At 43.4% G+C, this 22,648-nt stretch overlaps 2 protein-coding genes and 1 pseudogene across 2 annotated transcripts in view; 2 read left to right on the top strand and 1 right to left on the bottom strand.

The window, feature by feature from the left end:
- espn (espin) overlaps window positions 1-20,690 on the top strand; it is a 166,103-nt gene extending 145,413 nt beyond the window's left edge. The window contains exons 12-14 of the mRNA XM_078557879.1: window positions 13,549-13,628; window positions 13,737-13,748; window positions 18,978-20,690. Coding sequence (XP_078414005.1) covers window positions 13,549-13,628; window positions 13,737-13,748; window positions 18,978-19,128 — 243 coding nt within the window. The 3' untranslated portion in view covers window positions 19,129-20,690. The remainder of the gene's footprint in view (window positions 1-13,548; window positions 13,629-13,736; window positions 13,749-18,977) is intronic.
- Window positions 594-4,583, top strand: LOC144690320 (espin-like protein). Its single transcript, XM_078557674.1, has 2 exons — window positions 594-2,308; window positions 4,565-4,583. The coding sequence occupies exons 1-2, from the start codon at window positions 594-596 to the stop codon at window positions 4,581-4,583; spliced, it is 1,734 nt and encodes a 577-aa protein (XP_078413800.1).
- Window positions 20,691-21,994: 1,304 nt separating the features above from the next.
- On the bottom strand, window positions 21,995-22,142 carry LOC144691307 (U1 spliceosomal RNA; annotated as a pseudogene).
- Window positions 22,143-22,648: the final 506 nt, after the last annotated feature.

Raw genomic sequence — 22,648 nt, 5'->3', positions numbered from 1 at the left:
TCAGATCATAATGCAATATGCTTGCAGCACACCAAGTTTTAATTGCTTAATATTTCAGGAGAAAATTGCAGTGTGCTTGCTCATCCATATAGAAATACAAAAAGGGTACTGCAGCTTTAAATGCTTTTACATGATCAGTGGTGCAATGAATGTTTTTATTGGCAAACCATATTTCTTTATTCATTGTTGATTGGGTATCAGTAACTTGCTTCTGATAGAACATTATCTAAAAGGTCGTAAAATGTCTTTGATTGCATTACATGTAATGAACAATCAATTGGAACAAAAATGGCTAATTGAGTTATAGCTAACAGAAAGTTGCATTTAAGCTAAGTTAACTTAAATTAGACCACGCATAGCTAAACATGGAAACAAGAAATAGATGTGTAGATTTTAACCCCATTGCACCACTAACCTGTGAAGGACTGAAAATGTAGAGAAAGAAGAGAGAATTGGCTCTTTCATTTGCTCAGAGAGCTATGTTTGCCCTGTGCTTTCTCCTGAGGCAGTTTCACGACAGTAGCTATTGCCAGCCTGAGGGGTGGAGATACTCCCATACACACAATGCTATTCTGGGACCATTTGGAGAACTTATGACGGAAGACGATATCATCCGTATAGAAAAGCAAATCGAAAACCTCCAAGTCATGCACAAAGTGCAGAAAGTGGAGACAGAACTAGAGCAGCTAGAGCTGGAGCTTCAGCAACTGCTGCCTGCGTCTGCTGCACTGGCCCCTGAGCATTTTACTGTGAACCCGAAACAGGTACATGGACAGGCAGATGACCTGCCCGCTTGGTGCAACAAGATTTCCACCCTGCTGAAGAGCATGGCTATCCTTTTGGCCACTTTAGGTGGGAAGGAGATAGACATTCTGGACACATTGCCTTCCCGTGACCAATGCAGAGGGCCGGTGGCTGAGCCAGTGAAGGTTTCTCCAGCTAAGGAAGTGAATACGAATATAGGAAGGTCTCAGTCATTCAGTTCGACTAGAGAGGATGTTCAGAGAGAAATCCTGCAATGCGGTGTGTCAGTCAAAAACATAAAAGCAAACTATGAGTTGCAACTGCAATCAAAAATGGCCAATGATATTCAACACAGAGCTTATAAAAGAAAGAGATCTTTACCTGTTGTACCTCATGGTACAGAAACTATTTTGGAAGAACCCCATAATTTTAGTATCAGTGAAACTCGAAGCACTCAGTACAGAGTGCAACAACAGTATCAAGGCAACCATAGGCCACTGATGGTGGAAGAGCCATTAATCGTGCCAATGCATGCACCATTAACGTATTCTGGTTCAACAGACAAGAATGATATAGACCAATGTTTAAATCTAGACAATGAGACTTTATTTAGTCCAGACCTCATGACCAGAAGTCTCCCAGTCCAGACAGACCTCAGCTGCGTACAACAATACATAGACATGAGGAAGGAACGCATTGTGTTCCTCTTCCTTGAACACTGGAGGAAATGGACATTTACCGAATCCTTCAGACAAAACCAAATGGTGTCAAGTATTTCAGGTGCTTTAGCTGAGGATTTCAAAGACATTCAACATCCTGATGGGCTATTGTATGATACATCGGAATTACAGTCTGAAATGATGAGAGGAAGAAGCGATGATGATCGGCTTCTTTACTTCATGAAGCAAAGGCAAGTGGTTGGCAAGCTGATAGGCCACTGGAGGACAATTATCGCTCAGGTCCCCACTCGGCAAATAAGGCGATTGAGCCGGCATCACGAGATGTACTGGCCTGAGCATTTTCTTCCTCACGTTAATGGTGCTCCTGTTGATTACAATAGCTTGAGCCTTGATCTTTTCATGCTTGGGTATTTCCAGTTGTTGGAAATGAACATGACTCGCGCTGAGCGGAAATTCCGACACATCCTTTGCTACGAGATGTTTGACCGCCTGGGAAGCCACAGTTGGGAACTGATTCGGAAATTTCACAAAGTCGTCATGGAAGAGATTGAGTCTGGAAAACGAGATTGGGTGGATGGATTTGAAGATATTAAGCAGGAGTTCTTTGGAGACAGGGTTGACATAGTCGAGCTTCACCAGCACAACGCAACAACCCAGGAGGAGCAGGGAGAGACAGAGCCTGTGGAATTGTCTCGACATGAGTCATTCTTGAGTAATTCAGACAGTTTTCCGGTCAGTGATCATACAGTAGATGAGCAGAGACGAAGGAGCAAAATTAGAAAAGAATCTATTCAACTCATCTCTGAGCTTGGAGAATTCTGCAATGAAGAGATATGTCGATACATCGATCGAAGCTTTTCATTCTGGAAGGAGAAAGAAGCAGAGTTATTCATTATTTAAACTGATAAATCCGTGTTTTTAGGTTTTGAGGCTAATACCTCTTTGGCGTCCGAGGGGCGGTAACTACTTTTCAAGAGACAGATGAGATGCAAAGGTGTTGTAAGTGCTAGCAGATGAGCTCCAAACCAGTTTACATTGGGTTATCACTGGGCATGACTGAACTGAATCACCAGACTTTGGGGCACATCATTTTCAAATATTGATTTATATGTAGTTGATTAACTGCTTGCATAGAGATAAGTGAGAACAAATATTGTAACTGTTGCAAAGTGTATTTGGTATATCCTTGAGTAAAAAATAATATTGTGATTTTACCTCCAATCACTGGCATCAATTGGAATGTGTGTTTTCAGTTGTCAGTGAGCCAAGAAACCAAGCACCAGAACTAAGATATCCAGGTTTACAATCATTGTCAGTAAGTGAGTAAAATTCCTCATCGGTTTGCTGTCTTTGAGAGAACCCAGTCTCAGTCCAAGAATATATTTTGTGCATGGCTTGAATTTCTTTGGCAACCTGGCTTCTAATCCATCATTATTCTAGTTATTTTCCCCGCTTGTTCAATAATTTGGCATCATGAATACAGTGAACTGCTTGTCTGGGTGTGCTTAAATCTTTTTAATTTGCTTTCATTGCAAGCGTCCAGCTGGATTGCACTGCCGCAGGGCCCCAAACTAAGAGCATCCAGCTATTTATTCCTGTCGCATTTTGGAGTAAAATTCATTGCTTCTTGTTATGAAGTACAAGATTGTGGTATGCTATATATTTCTAACCAAGATCTACAGGAAAGGTGCTGCATTTGAGAACAGTGACCAGAGCCCTGGCCTCTGAATACTAGGCTAACATCTAGTGCGATATTCTTGAACAACGGGAATGAAGTGGCAACTCCTCCCACCCTCCCTTTATAGGTAACCAGTTATCCTGGGAGAGAACTGTCAATCAGTCTAACAACCTGGCTGCGGCTTTTTAACAGATAACAGTTGTTCTCAATATGCAATAGACAGCAGTTTGTTTGGTTCTCTTGTGCTATTAGCTGGTAGGTTTGAAACTCCAGCTGTATTAAAATATTCTGACATTAGGAAGTAATCACACTTTGTGCAACTTTCCATTCCATAATCTTGCAAAGCAGAATTCCCCATCTGGAAAGGTGAAAGCAATGTCTAACTGTATTGATGGTCCGGTGTTATAGTTCTGACCTCCCACTGGCACTGATTTAATGCGTTTTTTTCATTAAATAGCAACCCTTATAACATTTTTAACGATAACTTTATTTGGTTTGCATATTTGTTGAAGTTTGAATTAGCTCTTCCTTTATACAGAAGGTATTGTATGTTTCTGATGCAGTCTACTGACCTTACACTAATGCACTCATTTGTCAAATACATGAGGAAGGTCTTCTGGGTAGAGAGCTGACCTTATGTTGTGCAAAAAATGGTAAAGTCCCTTGATTCAGCCTGAAAGTTTCTTAAAGTGTCAGCCTTCAGTTGGCTCTGCATGGTAAGTGAAGTGTACCTTCAGTTGATTAATGCTGACAATAGCATCTAAAGTTAAAGGGATAAAGAAGTAGCGTTGATGTGAAAATAATTGTTAAAAGAGCAAGCAGTCTCTCCCAATGGCTCAGCTGTGTGAAGGGTGGGTGAGAGTGGGGTTACTCTTATCCGGGATGTACTTTGTAACCTGCTAAAACTCCTCATCCATTTTCTCACATGAGCCAACAAGTTACGAGAGGGTGATTTGCTCCCCATAGCCTATGCCTTCAGGAGAGAGAAGGGGGGAGATTTGAGGAAAAAGCAGTAATAAAGAGAAAAAGGAGCAATTAATGCCATTATTGCAACAAAAATAAGAGATCGGTCTGCAAAGGGTCAGAGTTCACATACATTTAGCTGTCTCTGATTTTTATCCCTTGTTTCACCCTCCCAATGAATGACCCATTCACACCTTATCTGTAACACATTGCTGAAGATTTATAAAGCATGTTTGGATTAAATGAGCAACTTTAGGAAAGCAATGAAAGAGAACTCTCCTATGTTTGCATTCAATGCCTGTCTTACATACTCTTTATATATGTCTTATATATTACTTTTTTGCATGTTAGTAATCATGTCTGCTTTCATTGAAAACGCAGCCAAGCCTATGAGCTTAACTTTCGAGTCATAACTTGGCTGCAAGTTTATTCTGATTTTAAGCGGAATCCTTTGTTTGGAATTGTTTAGAAGTTTATTTAACCATCATCTCTTTTAAAGCTTGTTCAACTTTGGTTGAATATATATTTTGCTTTTTTCAAAAATATGTCCAAAGAGTCATCATGGAATATGAAACAAATGCAAGATTGATCATGTACCATCCAAATATTTTGCCTCATTTCTGGATTTTTCTCCTGGTTCAACCTGGTTCATATTTGGCACAGTTTTCTTTTGGCCTAATGCATTCTAGTGATCTAAGTCTCTGTCAATGATGCAATGAAGATTACTTTTCAGCCTTACAAAGCCATCTGCACAATGTTTTGAGTTAGATTTTGGATATGGAGTAGGGCGGGAAGGTAGAGTTGAGATAGATGATCAGCCATGATCATATTGAATGCTGTGGTAGGCTCAAAGAGCTATATGGCCCACTCCTTCTCCTAACTCCTATGTGTCCTATGTTGTGGGTTATGTACTGGAGGGGCAAAGATTTGAATCCATTCCAAATAGAAAATAGATAAAATCTTGAGTACTGTTGTCTGGGCCCGTTGTTGTGTTGGGTAAATTCTGGCCAATCCCACCCAAATGACCATTCTTCAAGTATGAGACTGAGTTGTGTGTCGGCTGCTATGGATTGGGAAATCATGGGCAGAATTTTTTGTCGGGCGGGCGGGCGGGAAAGGCGGTAGCGCGCCCGCTCGACAATTAAGAGGTCTATTGTAATTAATTAAATTGCATTTTTCACTGCCCGCTCAACCGTTTGGTTGGCGGGCGGGTGGGCGAATAGACCAGGCGGCCTTTGCATTTTTAATGAGACCTCATCCATGGGCAGGATGAGGTTTCCAACGCTTACTAAAAAAATAAAAAATTTTTAACATCTTTTTTAAATGTCCCTCTTCATGTGACTGAGTCACATGTGGGGACATGTTTAAATCATATGTAAAAAGTTTATTTTTTATTTTAAAATCCTTCAGCTCCGAGGCAGCTCTGTGCCTTCAGGGGGCTGTCAGTGCGCGCTCTCCCGTGCATGCGCAGACTTCAGCGCTCGCGATCCTCCCGCCCCCACCCCGGCAGCGCTGAGGCTCTTAGCACGCCTTTCACGCTGGCTGGCTGTTACTTGGCCAGCTCGTGTGAAATCGCGGTCGGCGATTGGTCTTGCGGCCATTCCCAGGCCTGCCCGCCGTGCCTGCCCGACGAGGAGAAAATCCTCCCCCTTAACTTTATTTGAACCTGTCGTCATCCAGTGTCCCCATTTATACCTTTTCCACTAGCGTCACTAGATACTAGGAGTGGCTTTGAGCTAAATCTGTTCCTCCTAACCCAGGCAATTTGAGGGCATTTATAGTGCCACTGCTGCCACCCAGTGTTTTTCTTTAATCATTGGTTTAGTTTCTACAATGTTCTGTCATTGTTATTAAAAACAATGTGCCCTGTAGCATTTGTGAACAGCTGCTTCCACAAAGTGATAATGATCCGTAAGGCCTGGGATCTGAAATATCTGGGGCCAGAGAAGGCAGCGGATGAGCACGTCGCCTGTCTCTGCAGGATTTGTGGTGGAAACCAGTTTTGCTGGTTTCCATCCCATTCAACTTCCACCCTAAATTCTAGTCAGGGTCCCTTGGACGCGATGATGCAGGCGAGACTTGTTGACCATCCCTCCCTTCATCAAGGCCGCATGTCTGGGAGAGTTCTCAGGGTTCCATGGAAACCATGCCCACGATGTCCTTGTAAGGCTTCAACACAGCTCTCACCAGCTGCAAACTGACTTGGATTCCATCGAGGCCTTTGGAAAAGCTGCAGAATGTTCTAACTGATCCCGGAGAGGATTGGTTACCTATATTTAAAAGCTTAATGACTCCCTCAGGATCTGAAGGAGAATTTATTTACTGCTTGCTTCAGTCCAGGAAGGACCTCAGGGTTTTGTGAGTAGAGTTGGCGTGGAATATTCCAGCCCTGGTGCGGGCTGCCCACCCCTGACAATATTAATAACCTCTGACCCCATCAATTGAGTCAGGGCCTGGGTCTTTTTCTGTGGGTGGGAGGGGAGTTCTGCTCTGTCGCACATCCGCTAGCAGACCAGAGCTCCCAGGATTTTGGCACCCTGCAATTTTCCTTAACTGGTTTGATGGCAGCAGAGTAGAGCGTTCCCTTTGACCTTTCACCTTTGGTTAATCACCTCCCCAGGGAGATGAAGCAAATGTGAGAGAATCCCTGATAGCGCAGATTATAAAGAATAAAACGTGCATTTATATAGCACGTTTCACAACCTCAGGACATCCCAAAGAGCTTAAAGATGAACCGTTTCTGACATGATCACTGTTGTAATGTAGGGAACAAGGTTTCACGAACGGCAATCTGATAATGACCAGATGAGCTATTTCAGTGCTGGTGGTTGAGGGATAAACAGTGACCAGGTCACCAGGTGACCAGACTGCCACTGCTCTTCTTCAGAATCCTGCTAGGGGATTTTTTTATTTTTTTAAAAAAAAAATCTCCTTTCAAAAATCAGGAAAGAATATTCTTCAGGAAGAGGAATTTCTAACATCATATGTGAAAAATTTCCTGGTTGTCTATATTTATGGAGAACAGAAGTGTAGTGCTAATGTTACTGGACTGATAATCCAGAAGCCTGGACTAATGCTGTTTGGATCTTTTGTTTTGTTATGAAAAGGCGGATGTTTGGGTTTTGGAATACAACCCCACTACATGTCCTACCTGTCTCGCTGCAGTCATGAGACCTCTGCCATGAGGGAAGCTCAGCACTGCTGTCTTTGAACTCAAAACAAATGCTCTGAAGACATGAGTTTAAATCCCACCATAGGAGCTGGGGGAATTTAAATTCAATGAGTTAATAAATCTAGAATTAAATGTTGGTCTCATTAATAATGATCACGAACCTACTGGATGGTTGTAAAAATCCATCTAATTCACAGCCACCCTCACCCGGTCTGGCCCACAGGTGACTCCAGTCCCACAGCATATTTGACTCTTAACTGCCCTCTGAGACGACCTAGCAAGCTATTCAATTGTAGGCGGCTCACCGCCACCTCCTCAGGGGCAATTAGGATTGGGCAATAAATGCTGGCCTTGCCAGTGACACTCACATCACAAGAGTAAATAAAGAAAATATCCACAGTGGTAATCTATAGTATGATTTATAATAACTTGCAGTACAATAGGATTTGCTAACTATATCATTTACCCCATCAGCCCTATTAGAATCAAATCCATACTTAGTGATTTAATACATCTGTCAATGTGATTACTCAAGGTCAGCACGATTAGAGAACTGGTCTCTGCCTAACTTGACTGGTGTGTAATAACTGCTGTTTATGGCTGGAACTAGTTAGGTTTGTATTGTGCGCAGTGAGCTCTGGCAGTGAATAAGAAAAGTCTGCGTTTGTTGCCAATGCCGTACATGCGCAGTTTTAGTGTTTACTACCTTATATCATTGCGAGTGACAGATTAGACAGCAGCCATAAATAAACAAGGAACAACACGGCGGTGCTTTTATTCAGCTTGTTTAGGGAAACGAAGGTCAGGGTACTGGATTGTTCCTCCTCTCTTCATCCTCTTTGTGGAGAAGCCTCTGCCTCCCTCCCTCCGCCCTCGAGCCTGCCTTCAGTGCCCGAGTGAAGTTCACCTGAGAGCCTCAAAAGCCTCAAGTTAACCTGTTACCAGGGCAGGGGGAAGGCTGCACCACACGCACAAACACACCCCCTGGTCACCCAGCCCTGGACGAGGCCGCTCACCTCAGCGCTTTCTTAAAAAAAAACTTGATTCAGGACAACTTAACGACTGAGGCTGAACTTGATAGCTTGAGCGCTGCCCCTGCCTCCTGCCCAATGGCTCCCTGCCTCTCCCCCCCCCCCCCCCCCCAGCCCAACCAAGTCTACCAATTGGTCGAGATACCTGTCGATCAAACCCTCGCCATAGCATTTTGTCTCTTGTCAGAAAAGGTTTTCTGTTGGGCTGGCTGCAGCAGAGCGATGTCGTTGGCTTTGTTTTCTGCGCATGCACCGAGAGGTGCGAATGTGTAGATGGGTATCAGTGGCCATCTTGCACAGCAATCTTGCATTGGCAGCAGACAGAATCGTAAGAAAAACATTTTTAAACAACTTAGTATGATGATTGATACATTATTACCTATCTGACCAGTGCCCTGAATCCCATTTGTTGATGAGAAACTGTGCAGTTCCTCCTTGAAACCCATTGTTTCTTTTTTCATGAACAGTACTGGAAATCTGCTCCACATTCTTACCAGCTTTGTTGTAAAACAAGATCCTCCTGCATTTCCTGTTTTCTTTTGTCAGTCTTAACTTATGCTTAAATTTGGCACAGAGCAGAAAAGCGCTATTGGATCCAGCATATCCAAATCTCTCATTATTTTAAACACTTGTGTCATATCCCATCTCAGTCTTCCCTTTTCTAGTGGGGAAAGATGCAAGGTAGTCAATCTTTCCTCGTAAATCATTCCCAGGTTCTGGGATACAGAGTGAAAGGGACTATCTACAGCAAAGACCGGCCATGGAAGGAACATGGAAAGGGAAGGACCTCCCCAGCAGATCTACTTACGGAGAGATCATTGGCAGGACGGAACACCTTGAGATGGTCCGGTAGAACGGTTTATAGAAAGAGCAGCTAAAGCAAGACCACCTTACCAGAGGAAATGTGGAAAGAAGCAGACCACATGGAGAGGATCAAAGTAAACATGTTCCATCTTACCGAGAACTTCAGGGGAAAAATAGTGCCCAAACAGCTTGGTATGGTTCAAATCCTACCCAATCCTGGATTTGTTTGGTATTTGAGACTACCACGTGAAAAATGACACATAAGCCGAATAATTTGCTTATATGACCGGAAAATATGCCAGGCAACAGTGGCTGCAGAAAACACTTGTCAATGGTTTTCATTTAGCTGGACCTCCTCGCCATGTAAATCATGAAGATAAAAGGCACTTACATTACGAGCATATGAATTAGGAGCGGGAATAGGGCACTCAACCTCTCAAGCATGCTCTGCCATTCAATAAGATCACGGCTGATCTGATTTTAACCTCAATTCCACATTCCCACCTACCCCTGGTAGCCTTTCACCCCCTTGCTAATCAATAATCTATCTACCTCTGCCTTAAAAATATTCGAAGACTCTACTTGCACCACCTTTTGAGGAAAAGAGTTCGAAAGACTCACGACCCTCTGGGAGAAAAAAAATTCTCCCCATCTCTGTCTTAAATTGGCGACCTGTTATTTTTAAACTGTGACCCCTAGTTCCAGGTTCTCCCACAAGAGGAAACATCTTTTCCACATCCACCCTGTCAAGACCCCTCAGGATTTTATATGTTTCAATCAAGTCGCCTCTTACTCTTCTAAACTCCAGCGGATACAAGCCTAGTCTGTCCAATCTTTCCTCACAAAACAACTTGTCCATTCCAGGTATTAGTCTAGTAGCCTTTCTCCGAACTGCTTCCAACTCATTTATATCCTTCCTTAAATAAGGAGACCAATACTGGACACACGTCTCTAGATGTGGCCTCACCAATGCCCTGTATAACTGAAGCACAACCTCCCTTCTGTTCTATTCAATTCCCCTCGCAATAAATGATAACATTCTATCTAACATTCTATCTACATCACATTCTATTTGGAGAAGCAAATCGGTAATTCCTAATAATGCCGACAATTTCTTTTTTCTATAGGTCACCCGACTCATATCTACGCAGAACTGCCGTAATTTCTTTTAGGTGTGAGCTGGTGTTCTACATTGCCTTGACTGGACTCCTGGTGCCATAGTATGGAGCTCCATGTAGGAGTCTCCAGGACAACTGTGAATGATTACACTCCCCCTAGGAATAATGCATGGACTTCTCGATCTTTACCATGAATTAGGCCTATGGATCCTAGAATTATAACCTATCTCTAGCCTCCCTTTGTCAGTCCAACGATGTAGATGTAATAGGACAATGTGTTCATCCATTTGTCTCTACCGCTCCACTTCCTATCAATATAGTTTATATTATACAAATAACAAAAAGTAAGATTAGCAAAGAATGGTTTTTATTTATTTAGAAATCAAAGGTGTCTTACATTCTTTGAAATCTTCAAAGTCTATTAGACTAAAAGAAATTGAGGGACCTGAACATAACAAGTTTGTTGGTAGGTAGGCCTGGAGTCCAAGCTGGAAGCTGTTGATTGAGGGATAAATATTGGCCAGGGCGCTGGGAGAACTTCCCTACTCTTCTTTGAATTGCAGGATCCTTTACCTTCACCTGGTTTAATGTTTCCTCTGAAAGATGACACCTCTGACAGTGCAATGCCCCCTCAGTACTGCATTGGTGTCATCCACCTGGAGTGGGGTTTAAGCTCACAACTTTCTGGAGGTGAGAATGCTACCATCAGAAGGCTGACATCTAAGTAATAATGATTGATCCGGTACTAATACTCAAGGCAACCTTTTGTGGAGCATCAATTTTCCACAGTCGACTGTGATCTTTAGGGATTTTCTTAAGCAAACTTGTGAAAAATGAGAATATCTCTTCATAATCAAGATATCCCATAAATGAGAGAATGATAGTGTGGGTCAGGTGAGTTATACAGTTTAAGCAAAATGTATCTTTTCAGGAAAGGAAAATTTTCATTTAACTAACAACTTTGGTTCTAATTATATAGTAGCATTAATTAAATGCCTTGCTGAAGTTGTATGAAGAATTATTATTCATGATGTTTTGTAGCAAACTGGCTGTCACGTTACTTGACGTAGCAATGGTGTGTAACTTGCATTTTGAAATAAAGTACTGCCTATCTGGTGGCCTTTGCCAAGCTGCTCATGGTCGTCACCCGTGTCTTTTTTTTACATTACCTCAATTCCCAGGGGAATCATTAATTATTGAAACCCCGGCTTTTCTTACTGGAAACTGTAAATTAATCCATCAAAATGGAGTCGGGACACTCCAGGTCTGATCGCTGCAACACCAAGGTGGAGTCATTCAGCGCTCACAGGATGATGGCTTATCACCCATTTCTCATCTTTCAGAAGTGTCTCATTAATTATAGTGTTCTCTATTATTTAGGGCATTTATAACACTGTAATGGCTTAACGTTCATATATACCACACTTTTGAAATGAAAACACAATGAGTTTGGCTAAATTGCATTATGTAACTTAATATATTTAGTAATAAAGGTGAATTAAGTTTAGAGTCAGCTCAGTACAGATCTTTGTAGAGTCTCCAGTGTTCCCTCATACTTTATTAGCTAATGATTCAGTAACAAAACTATTCACAAAATAAGCTTGCACTTGGGAACTAGATAAAACAGTGCAGCAGAAAAGGAATATTGTGTGCAGGTATCTTTGTCTCTTGGAATGCTTGGGTTTATTGTGCAAAATAGCTCAACAAATTCTAACTTCCTGGTGTCAAAACAACACTTTAAGAGCTGTGCCTGTTCTCAGTGTGGTGCGGGGTCCTGAGTTATGTAGCTGAATCCACACTGACAGTGTGGAGTAAAGTTATTTAAATGGAGCTCTACTAAACAATGCCCAAAGGCAAATATATTCCGAAAGTTGGAAAAGTGTTTACAGGACGGTTTAGTTGTCAGCTGTGAAACAGTGGATAGAACTCTTGCCTCTAAGTCAGAACATTGTGTGGGTTTAAGTGTCACCCCAGCGACTTGAGCAAAAAATCTAGGCATTACTGAGGGGGTGCTGCACTGTTGGAGGTGCTGTCTTTCCGATGAGATGATAAGCAGAGGCCCTGCCTACTGATTAAAGTGGATGTAAATGGTCCCACTATACTATTTCAAAGAAGAGCAGGGGAGTTATCCCCATTGTTCTGGCCAGTTTTTAACCCTTCAATTGACATCACTGAAACAGTTTATTTGGCCATCATCACATTGCTGTTTGTGGGAGCTTGCTGTATGCAAATTGGCTGCTGCATTTCCTGCATTACGACAGTGACTTCAAAAGTACTTCATTGGCTTTGGGACATCCTGGGGTTGTGAAAGGTGCTATATGAATGCAAGTTCTATCTTTTCTCAGTTGGGTGTTTCGTGACATTAGAAACTTCTAATCTGGTGGGCCACTTGGGAACTTTTTAAATCTTTCGTTTTGGAGAGCTTTGAGAAGCTCATTGCACAATTTGCAAGTTTTGGTCAGCCTGTTTGAAGCCAAACCTTGTTCAAGTAATCTCACACCAGAGAAAAAAAATTCAAACTCTGTCTGGTTACACTGTACAGAATTACAGCACTGAGAAGCTGAAATTGCTTTGCAGCGATGCCAAATGTGCAGTATAACTACTCACTATAATAGGGCTTTACAGATAAGAAAGAAAACATTTCCACTTATTTAGCGCCTGTCATGACCTCAGGACAACCCAAGTCCCTTTACAGCCAATGAAGTTCTTTTTGAAGTGTGGTCACTGTTGTAAAGTTGGAAATGTTAATAAAATGTTATTACAAATTCAAAATACTGCAGATGCTGGAAACCTGAAATAAAAAACAGAACATGCTGAAAAATACTCAGCAGGTCAGGCAGCATCTGTGGCTAGAGAAACAGAGTTAATGTTTCAGGTTGATAACCTTTCGCCAGGAGTGGATAAAACATTAATAGATAGATGGTCTGAGATGTCAATGAAATAACAGCTATTTTGGCCAAAAAATGAGAAGGAAGGCTAAGCAATTGGGTCAACACATTACAGGCTTAGACATTTGATATTTTAAATGTCTCCGGATATAGGCAGAAGAGTTATATAAGGTAATTGGCAAAACAAACAGAGAGGAAGTGAGTTTTTGTAATGCAGCAAGTTGTCATGATCTGGAATGCACTGGCTGAAAGAGCTTTGGAAGCAGATTCAATAGTAACCTTCAAAAAGGAATTGGATAAGAACTTGCAAAGGGAACATTTGAAGGCTAATGGGCAAAGAGAAGGGGAATGCGACCAATTGGATAGCTCTTTCTAAGAGCCGGCACAGGGATGATGGGCTGAATGGCCTCCATGTTTCAGTCAAAATAAAAGAAAGGCAACATTAACCTTGTCTCAATTTTTCTGTGCAGGTAGACCAGGAAACAGCTCGTTTCGCTAATATGCCGGCATGGAAGAGAGATATAGTGAAAAAGAAACTGGATGAAGAAAGGTGCATGTTCTTGAGATGTTAAGAGATGCATTTGTCTAAAATTTTAATCCATTTGAAACATTTTGCAACATCTAACTTTATGTTTTATTTTCTTTCACTTTCTCCCAGGGAGCAAAAGAGGTTAGTGTTCATTTACTAATTTTCTGCGTTTTAATATAAAATATTAAACAGAACATTCGTTGTTAAAGAGGTAAAGTCACTCTTGGGGATTTGTTTGTATTGATTGCATTTCCTTTCCCTGCTAACCCATAATACATCAACAGGGGGCAGATGGCAAACTTTTATTTGTTCACAGAGTGTGAAGTCCGGAGATAAGATGTATTGGTTTTGTCACAATTAATTCACAGGGATGATGCACAATGGTTTGTTTTAATGTGATTTACACCATCGAATTGTGAATTTATAAACTAAAAAAAAATTGCCATTTGTCTTTTTCATAATAAGGTCAAGGTGGTTAAGAGAGTGAATGACTCTGTATTTCATGGGAAGTGGGCATCATAAGACCATAAGACATAGGAGCAGAAATTAGGCCATTCGGCCCATTGAGTCTGCTCCGCTATTCAATCATGGCTGATAAGTTTCTCAACCCCATTCTCCCACCTTCTCCCCGTAACCTTTGATCCTCTTACCAATCAAGAACCTATCTATCTCGGACTTAAATACACACAATAACCTGGCTTCCATAGCCTTTTGTGGCAATGAATTCCATAGATTCACCACTCTCTGGCTAAAGAAATTTCTCCTCATCTCTGTCCTAAAACATCTTCCTTTTACTCTGAGGCTGTGCCCTCGGGTCCTAGTCTCTCCTACTAATGGAAACATCTTCCCCACGTCCACTCTATCCAGGCCTTTCAGTATTCTGTAAGTTTCAATCAGACACCCCCTCATCCTTCTAAACTCCATCGAGTATAGACCCAGAGTCCTCAAACATTCCTCATATGTTAAGCCTTTAATTCCTGGGATCATTCTCGTGAACCTCCTCTGGACCCTTTCCAGGGCCAGCACATCCTTCCTGAGATACGGGGCCCAAAATTGCTCACAATATTCTAACTGTGGTCTGACCAGAGCCTTATAAAGCCTCAGCAGCACTTCCCTGCTTTTATATTCTAGTCCTCTCGAAATAAATGCCAACATTGCATTTGCCTTCCTAACTACCGACTCAACCTGCAAGTTAACCTTAAGAGAATCCTGGACTAGGACTCCTAAGTCCCTTTGCACTCCAGATTTCTGAATTCTCTCCCCATTTAGAAAATAGTCTATGCCTCTATTCTTCCTACCAAAGTGCATGACTTCACACTTGCCCATGTTGTATTCCACCTGCCACTTCTTTGCCCATTCTCTCAACCTTCTGCAGCCTCCCCGCCTCCTCAATACTACCTGTCCCTCCACCTATCTTTGTATCATCTGCAAACTTAGCCAGGATGCCCTCAGTTCCTTCATCTAGATCATTAATGTATAAAGTGAAAAGTTGTGGTTCCAACACTGACCCTTACGGAACTCCACTAGTCACCGGCCGCCATCCTCAGAAGGACCCCCTTATCCCCACTCTCTGCTTCCTGCCAGACAGTAAATCTTCTATCCATGCTAGTACCTTGCCTCTAACACCATGGGCTCTTATCTTACTGAGCAGCCTCCTGTGCGGCACCTTGTCAAAGGCCTTCTGGAAGTCCAAGTAGATAACATCCATTGGCTCTCCTTTGTCTAACCTTCTCGTTATCTCCTCAAAGAATTCTAACAGATTTGTCAGGCATGACCTCCCCTTGATGAAACCATGCTGACTTTGCCCGATTTTACCATGCACTTCCAAGTATTCTGAAATCTCATCCTTAATAATGGACTCCAAAATCTTACCAACGACCGAGGTCAGGCTAATCGGCCTGTAATTTCCCGTCTTTTGCCTCACTCCCTTCTTAAACAGGGGGGTTACATTAGCAATTTTCCAGTCCTCTGGGACCCTCCCTGACTCGAGTAATTCCTGCAAGATCACCACTAACGCCTCCACATACTCTTGAGCTATCTCCTTCAGAACTCTGGGGTATAATCCATCTGGTCCAGGTGATTTATCCACCTTCAGACCTTTCAGTTTTCCTAGCTCTTTCTCCTTGGTAATGGCCACCATACTCACCTCTGCCCCCTGACTCTCTTGAATTTTGGGGATGTTACTCATGTCTTCCTCCGTGAAGACTGACGCAAAGTACCTATTCAGTTCCTCCACCATTTCTTTGTTCCCCATTATTACTTCTCCAGCGTCATTTTCCAGCGGCCCAATGTCCACTTTTGCCTCTCTCTTTATATATCTAAAAAAACACTTGCAATCTTCTTTTATATTACTGGCTAGTTTACCCTCATATTTAATCTTCTCCCTCCTTATTTCTTTTTTAGTTGTCCTCTGTTGGTATTGTAGGCTTCCCAATCCCCTGGTTTCCCACTGCTCTTCGCCGCACTGTATGCTTTCTCTTTAGCTTTTATGCGGTCCCTGACCTCCCTTGTCAGCCATGGTTGCCTCGTCCTCCCTTTAGTATGCTTCTTCTTCCTAGGGATGAATTTTTGCTGTGTCTCCCAAATTACTCCCAGAAACTCCTGCCATTGCTGTTCCACTGTCTTTTCTGCTAGGCTCATCTCCCAGTCAATTCTGGCCAGCTCCTCCCTCATGCCTCTGTAGTTGCCTTTATTCAACTGTAATACCGTTACATCTGATTCCAGCTTTTCCCTCTCAAATTGCAGGGTAAATTCTATCATATTATGGTCACTTCCTCCTAAGGGTTCCTTCACCTAAAGCTCCCTTATCAAATTTGCCTCATTACACATCACTAAATCTAGAGTTGCCTGTTCCCTAGTGGGCTCCACCACAAGCTGCTCCAAAAAGCCATCTCGTAGACATTTCACAAATTCCTTTTCTTGGGATCCACTACCAACCTGATTTTCCCAGTCTACCTGCATATTGAAATCCCCCATGATCACTGTAACCTTGCCTTTCTTACACGCCTTTTCTATCTCCTGGTGTATCTTGTGCCCCACATCCTGTCTACTGTTCGGAGGCCTGTACATAACTCCCATTATGGTTTTTTTTACCTTTGTGGTTCCTCAACTCTATCCACACAGATTCTACATCATCTGACACTATGTCGTTTCTTGATATCGATTTAAGTTCATTTCTTACTAACAAAGCAACCCCACCCCCTCTGCCAACCTGCCTATCTTTTCAATAGGATGTATGTCCTTGGATATTTAGCTCCCAGTCCTGATCCCCTGTCTCCGTGATGCCCACCACATCATACCTGCCAATTTCAATCTGCGCCACAAACTCATTTACCTTATTTCATATACTGCGTGCATTCAGATACAACACCTTCAGTCCTGTATTTCCCGTCCCCTTTCTCATTGTCGTCCCTTTATCCTGTGTCTCCGCTCTCCTCGTGCTCTTTTATCCTGTGTCTCCGCTCTCCTCGCGCTCTTTTATCCTGTGTCTCCGCTCTCCTCGCGCTCTTTTATCCTGTGTCTCCGCTCTCCTCGCGCTCTTTTATCCTGTGTCTCCGCTCTCCTCGCGCTCTTTTATCCTGTGTCTCCGCTCTCCTCGCGCTCTTTTATCCTGTGTCTCCGCTCTCCTCATTCTCCTTTATTCTGTGTCTCCGCTGCTCTCCTCGCGCTCTTTTATCCTGTGTCTCTGCCGCTCTCCTCGCGCTCTTTTATCCTGTGTCTCCGCTCTCCTCGCGCTCTTTTATCCTGTGTCTCCGCCGCTCTCCTCGCGCTCTTTTATCCTGTGTCTCCGCTCTCCTCGCGCTCTTTTATCCTGTGTCTCCGCCGCTCTCCTCGCGCTCTTTTATCCTGTGTCTCCGCTCTCCTCGCACTCTTTTATCCTGTGTCTCCGCCGCTCTCCTCGTGCTCTTTTATCCTGTGTCTCCGCTCTCCTCGCACTCTTTTATCCTGTGACTCCGCCGCTCTCCTCGCGCTCTTTTATCCTGTGTCTCCGCTCTCCTCGCGCTCTTTTATCCTGTGTCACCGCCGCTCTCCTCGCACTTTTTTATCCTGTGTCTCCGCTCTCCTCACGCTCTTTTATCCTGTGTCTCCGCCGCTCTCCTCGTGCTCTTTTATCCTGTGTCTCCGCCGCTCTCCTCGCACTCTTTTATCACTGGCAAGGCCAGCATTTGTTGCCCACCCCTAATTGCCCTTGAGAGTGGTTAAAGTCAACCACATTTCTGTGCGCCTGGATTCACATGTAGGCCAGACCAGGTAAGGATGGCAAATTTCCTTCCCCAAAAGACATTAGTGAACCAGATGGGTTTTTACAACAATGGACGATTGTTGCCATGGTCACCATTTACTGAGACTGGTTTTATGTTCCAGATTTTTTAACCTAAGCACCATTTGCTGCCATTATGGCATTTGACCCCATGTCCACACAGCATTAGCCTGGGCCGCTGGATCACTAGTCCAATGACATTACCACTACACCACCATCTCCCCTCAACAGGCATAAACTTAATTTTGCAATACGGTTGCACAAAGATTAGGGCAAGAGTTACAGGGGTAAAATTACATCCAGGGTTCATGTAGCTAGTCATTGGGAAACGTATATGTAAAAATATTGGGTAAAGAGAGGACTCAGCTAGGCTGGGGCGTCACAATGGGCTGGAATTAACGGAGCCCACCAGAGCAGACTGTGTGGTCGGCCGGCTTGCATAATCGTGGGGGAGGCCGCATGTCCCATTCCTGCCGGCGGGAAAACTGACCCCCAAAAGTCAGTGGCGGGAGTGGGCTGATGCTGGGAACCCGCTCACTGGGATTTATGAGCCACTTAATTATCCTTGAGCCCACTGGGATTTAGTGGTAGCTCACATGGGTTTTCCATGCCATCTGAATGCCACCCTGTTGAGTTTGTTAGCAGCCTCCCAAGGGTGAGCCTCTTTCAAAGGCACTTAGTGCCCGATGGAGGAACCTGGCATTGGGAAAGGGGCTGTCTGCTGAGAGCCACCATCCTGCCTTAGCATCCAAACCTCTTACCCTTCTCTCGCCGGCAACCCCCTTCCCACGAACCCCATCTTTGCCCTTACTCACCTGTGGCCTAGGTCCCTCATCTGCCCTAGGCCTCTGGTGAATCCGTTACCAACATTGGCTCCCAGTGGCACTGACGGACAAAGGTGAACTGCCAACCTCTAATTGGCTGGCAGTTCTATTGGGCGGGAGTGAGAGGTGTTGGGGGAGGGATTTCTGCCACCAGGGTCCTAATTCCTGGACAAGGCCCAACTCTAGGTGTCTGATGGGTGTCACAATGGGGCTGGATTTGAAGTCCACCAGAGCAGACTATGTGGCGGGGGTACACATTTTAACACATTTTAACCTCTAATTTAGGAAAGAGGAGGAGAAGTTGAAGAAGGATGAAGAAGATAAAATGAAGGAACAGTCGGAGAAACTGCGGACTCTTGGTTACGACGAATCGAAACTGGCACCTTGGCAACGACAACTCATCCTGAAGAAAGGAGACGTAGCAAAGCAGGAATAAGACACCCTTGGAGTATTCTTCCACTTCTGCTGTAGCGTAGATTGTGCTGTTCAGTAGGAGACGGGTCTGAAGGTTTAATTCACTGCTAAACATGCTGGGGCAGCGCAGCAGAGCCAATTGCTAGTTAGAAGCTCTTTCTTCAGGTCGTATCACCCCATGTAATTCACAAGCCAACATTCCCAGTTTGAGGAGATTCTTTCATGCTTTAACCTGCACTCGCACCTCTGTCACACTTGTCCTATTATTCCCTACTTATTCCTCAGCATTCCCTTGTTAATTGCTTGGGCACAATGATTTGTGTGGGACGAATGATCCAGAGCTGTCTACTATTGTGGTGATAATAGTCTGTAGATCTGCAATCCAAAAAAAAACCCAGTTATGATACGATGTTTTCCAGGTATAATATCAATCCTTTTTCCATCAGTAAAATGACAGTGCAATTTCAAATTATGGGGAGCGTTAGATAAACTGGTCCAAAGTACAGTGTTGCACGTTAAGCATATTAGTTAATTGATTCAGTGTGTGTTTGTCAAAGAGCAGGGTAATGTGAAGGTTTATTAACACACGCGCTGACTCAGTTGGCGAGTGCACCACCCGACTGTAGTAGAGAGACAAACAAGCCAGGGCGATTCCTGGCCCAGTCAGTGGTGTGCTAGCTGATCTCAGCTGGGTCTGCTGTAGGTCACACTGCTAGGGTTAGACTCAGCACCTCAGGGATGGTGATGGAAAAAATCAGTTGGCTAGGTTTCCAACTCGTGATGCCTCTTATAGACGTTGAGTGTGCACCCGAGCAGGATTGGTTGCGATGCCTGCCATGGTCTGTCACTACCTAGGGCCACATATGATAATGGAACTGTAGCCATGCATGAACCTAGGTGGTGAGTAAGGATGGACTGTATGACTGCAGCTGCATCTCAACCCATGTGAGGAGGGTGTCTGCTGCCTGTGGCTCCATGCCTCGGAATCAGCACTGACAGGACAGGAGAAAGATATCAATCACCAGACGATATGTGAACTTGTAATGCACTTCTTATTTCAGTACAGCAGCCTGAAACAAGTTAATTAAATTGAGAAAACGTGAAAACCTTACTGAACAGCACTACTCGCTCTGTTAGACATCTAATAGGATTGTACGATGGAATGGTTTACCTCTGAGCAACAATGACATAATAGACAAACACAATTGTAGGAACTCCTCTCTGAACCCTGGAACATTGCTTATCTATCAATCTTGTATATAATTGAGGAATGACCACTTAGTGTTCCCAATGTTGTAGGATACCTGTTCTCCAGACATTATTGTGTACACAGGGGATGTATCTCTTGTAAAGAAATGCGCCTGACGTTATTTACAACACAGTTCGTGGAATGTTATATATTTTCTTGGATGCCATAACAATGTAATGGAAAGAAGTGGTGCAGATGTCATTGCCATTAGCCTATTTTCCACATCTGAAGATCTTTGTGCGCCCATTTTATTTCCATCCCTGTGCAGTTAGTTTCTCAGCAGCTGTGTCTCCATTTTCTGAAAGGTCTTAACCATTTAAAATAAACCATTTAAAAAAAAAAACTTTCTGATGAGCATTTTGTTTTTGCGCCGTTTTTGCTGCAATTCAACAGAGAGTGAAGGGAATGAGGGATTTTACTGAGGTGGGTATTAAATGTTCAATACACGGCAATCACCAGACATTGCTAAAACACATGACCTGGTCGGTACAGCATTGCTGTTTGTGGAATCTTGCTGTTTGCAAATTGGCTGCCACGTTTCTTCACATTTCAACAGGGAGTCATTTCCAAATGACTTCACTGGCTGTAAAGCACTTTGGAAATGTCTTGAAAGACACTATGCAATGTAAAGTCTTAATGCTCATTGACTCACCAATAGAGTTCAGGAGAAATATTTCGGCATAATCTTGACCCTTCAGTACTGTACTGTTCTATTAGAGTGGGAAGGGAAAAGATAGGATAAAAAGAAAAGGGGGATGGAACTGCCATAGAAGAGGGCAGCCTATTGGATCCTATCCTCTCCCCATCCATACATAACGCTTACCAGCAGGTGACAGTAGATGGTGCTGGGAAATGGGAAACCTGGCTGATTTCTTTCCTCCCTAGCCCAGGAGGCACTGAGGTTAATTATGACATCTATATTATTATTCCCAGTTGAGGTTTCCATGGATACCCCACCCCAGCATGAGTTAGAACCTTGAGGAGAAAAAATTGGAGAAATACTCAGTGCTAAAAAAACATTTTTTTTAAGTTTAACTATTAGGATGAAGTCATTAGATTTGAGAGGTATACTTATTATAATTAAATGCAATCCAATTCTTCCCTCTTGCACATTCCCAATTTTCTTCATTGGTGTTGTTCTTAGGCCGTAAGCTCTGGAATTCTTTCCCTAAAGCTCTCTGTCTCTCTACCTCACTCCATTTAAGTGTCACATATTGTCATGATCTCTTCCCTGCTAGGTAAGTATACTGAGGGCTGGTACGCTCCAGCTCCTATAAATCACCTTGGAACATTTTAATAGGTTGCAGGTGCTATATAAGTGCAAGCTGTTGTAATAATCATAAGAGATTAAAAAAGAGCAATACCTGAAATTTGAAGTAAAAGCTGGAAGTACATAAAAGTTTATGCTTAAAATGTGGGTCTTCCTGATCTGAGCACTATAACTCCAGGGAACCCTGGGTTTTGTCAAGGATGGCTTTCGGTGAACACCTACTTCCCCCTGTTGGAGAGGAGTGGTATTGACATGGAAATGAAAACACTCAGAACAACAATTGCGAACGTGATGGCAACTTTGCACCATTAATACTCCCACTTAATGTATATAATGCAGAATTGGTTCGATCTATTGTTAGCGATAAGCCAGGGGAAAGCGCGAACGCAGTCCCCCACTACCAAAAATTATGCAGTCAAGTATCCCACATTTGGGGACATCGCAGGTATCAGCGCACCCAGAGTGCAATGAGTTAGCCTCCCCCTGGAAGAACGACCTTTTTTTTTTGCAAAAATATACTTTATTCATAAAATATCTTCAATCACATTCCAAACTATTTCAAAAACACCATTACAAGGGTACAATCCGGTTCAACTTTTGCAAAATGTATCACCAGGTGCATCAGTACAAACAATATTACAATCATTTACAGCCTTTCATTTTGAGCTGTACAGCCCGAGGGGTTCTAAACAGTTCCCAGTCTGTCGGTGCACTGTGGCAGAAAGGTTTTAGACAGCGACCCTTCCCCATTGCGCCTTTGCGGCGGCTGCCCCAAGCTTTAGTGCATCCCTCAGCACGTAGTCCTGGACTTTGGAATGTGTCAGTCCGCAACAATCGGTCGGGGACAACTCTTTGTGCTGGAAGACCAACAAGTTTTGGGCAGACCAAAGCGCGTCTTTCACCGAGTTGATGATCCTCCAGCTGCAGTTGATGTTTGTCTCGGTGTGTGTCCCTGGGAACAGCCCGTAGAGCACAGAGTCCTGTGTCACAGAACTGCTCGGGATGAACCTCGACAGAAACTAC

This window comes from Cetorhinus maximus, chromosome 15, assembly GCF_964194155.1.
Source record: "Cetorhinus maximus chromosome 15, sCetMax3.hap1.1, whole genome shotgun sequence".
NCBI classification, from domain to species: domain Eukaryota; kingdom Metazoa; phylum Chordata; class Chondrichthyes; order Lamniformes; family Cetorhinidae; genus Cetorhinus; species Cetorhinus maximus.
This window is presented reverse-complemented; position numbering and strand designations above follow the sequence as displayed.

What these genes read in the sequence shown, in the direction of transcription:
- LOC144690320 (XM_078557674.1), top strand. Translation starts at nt 594, where the DNA reads ATGACGGAAGACGATATCATCCGTATAGAAAAGCAAATCGAAAACCTC.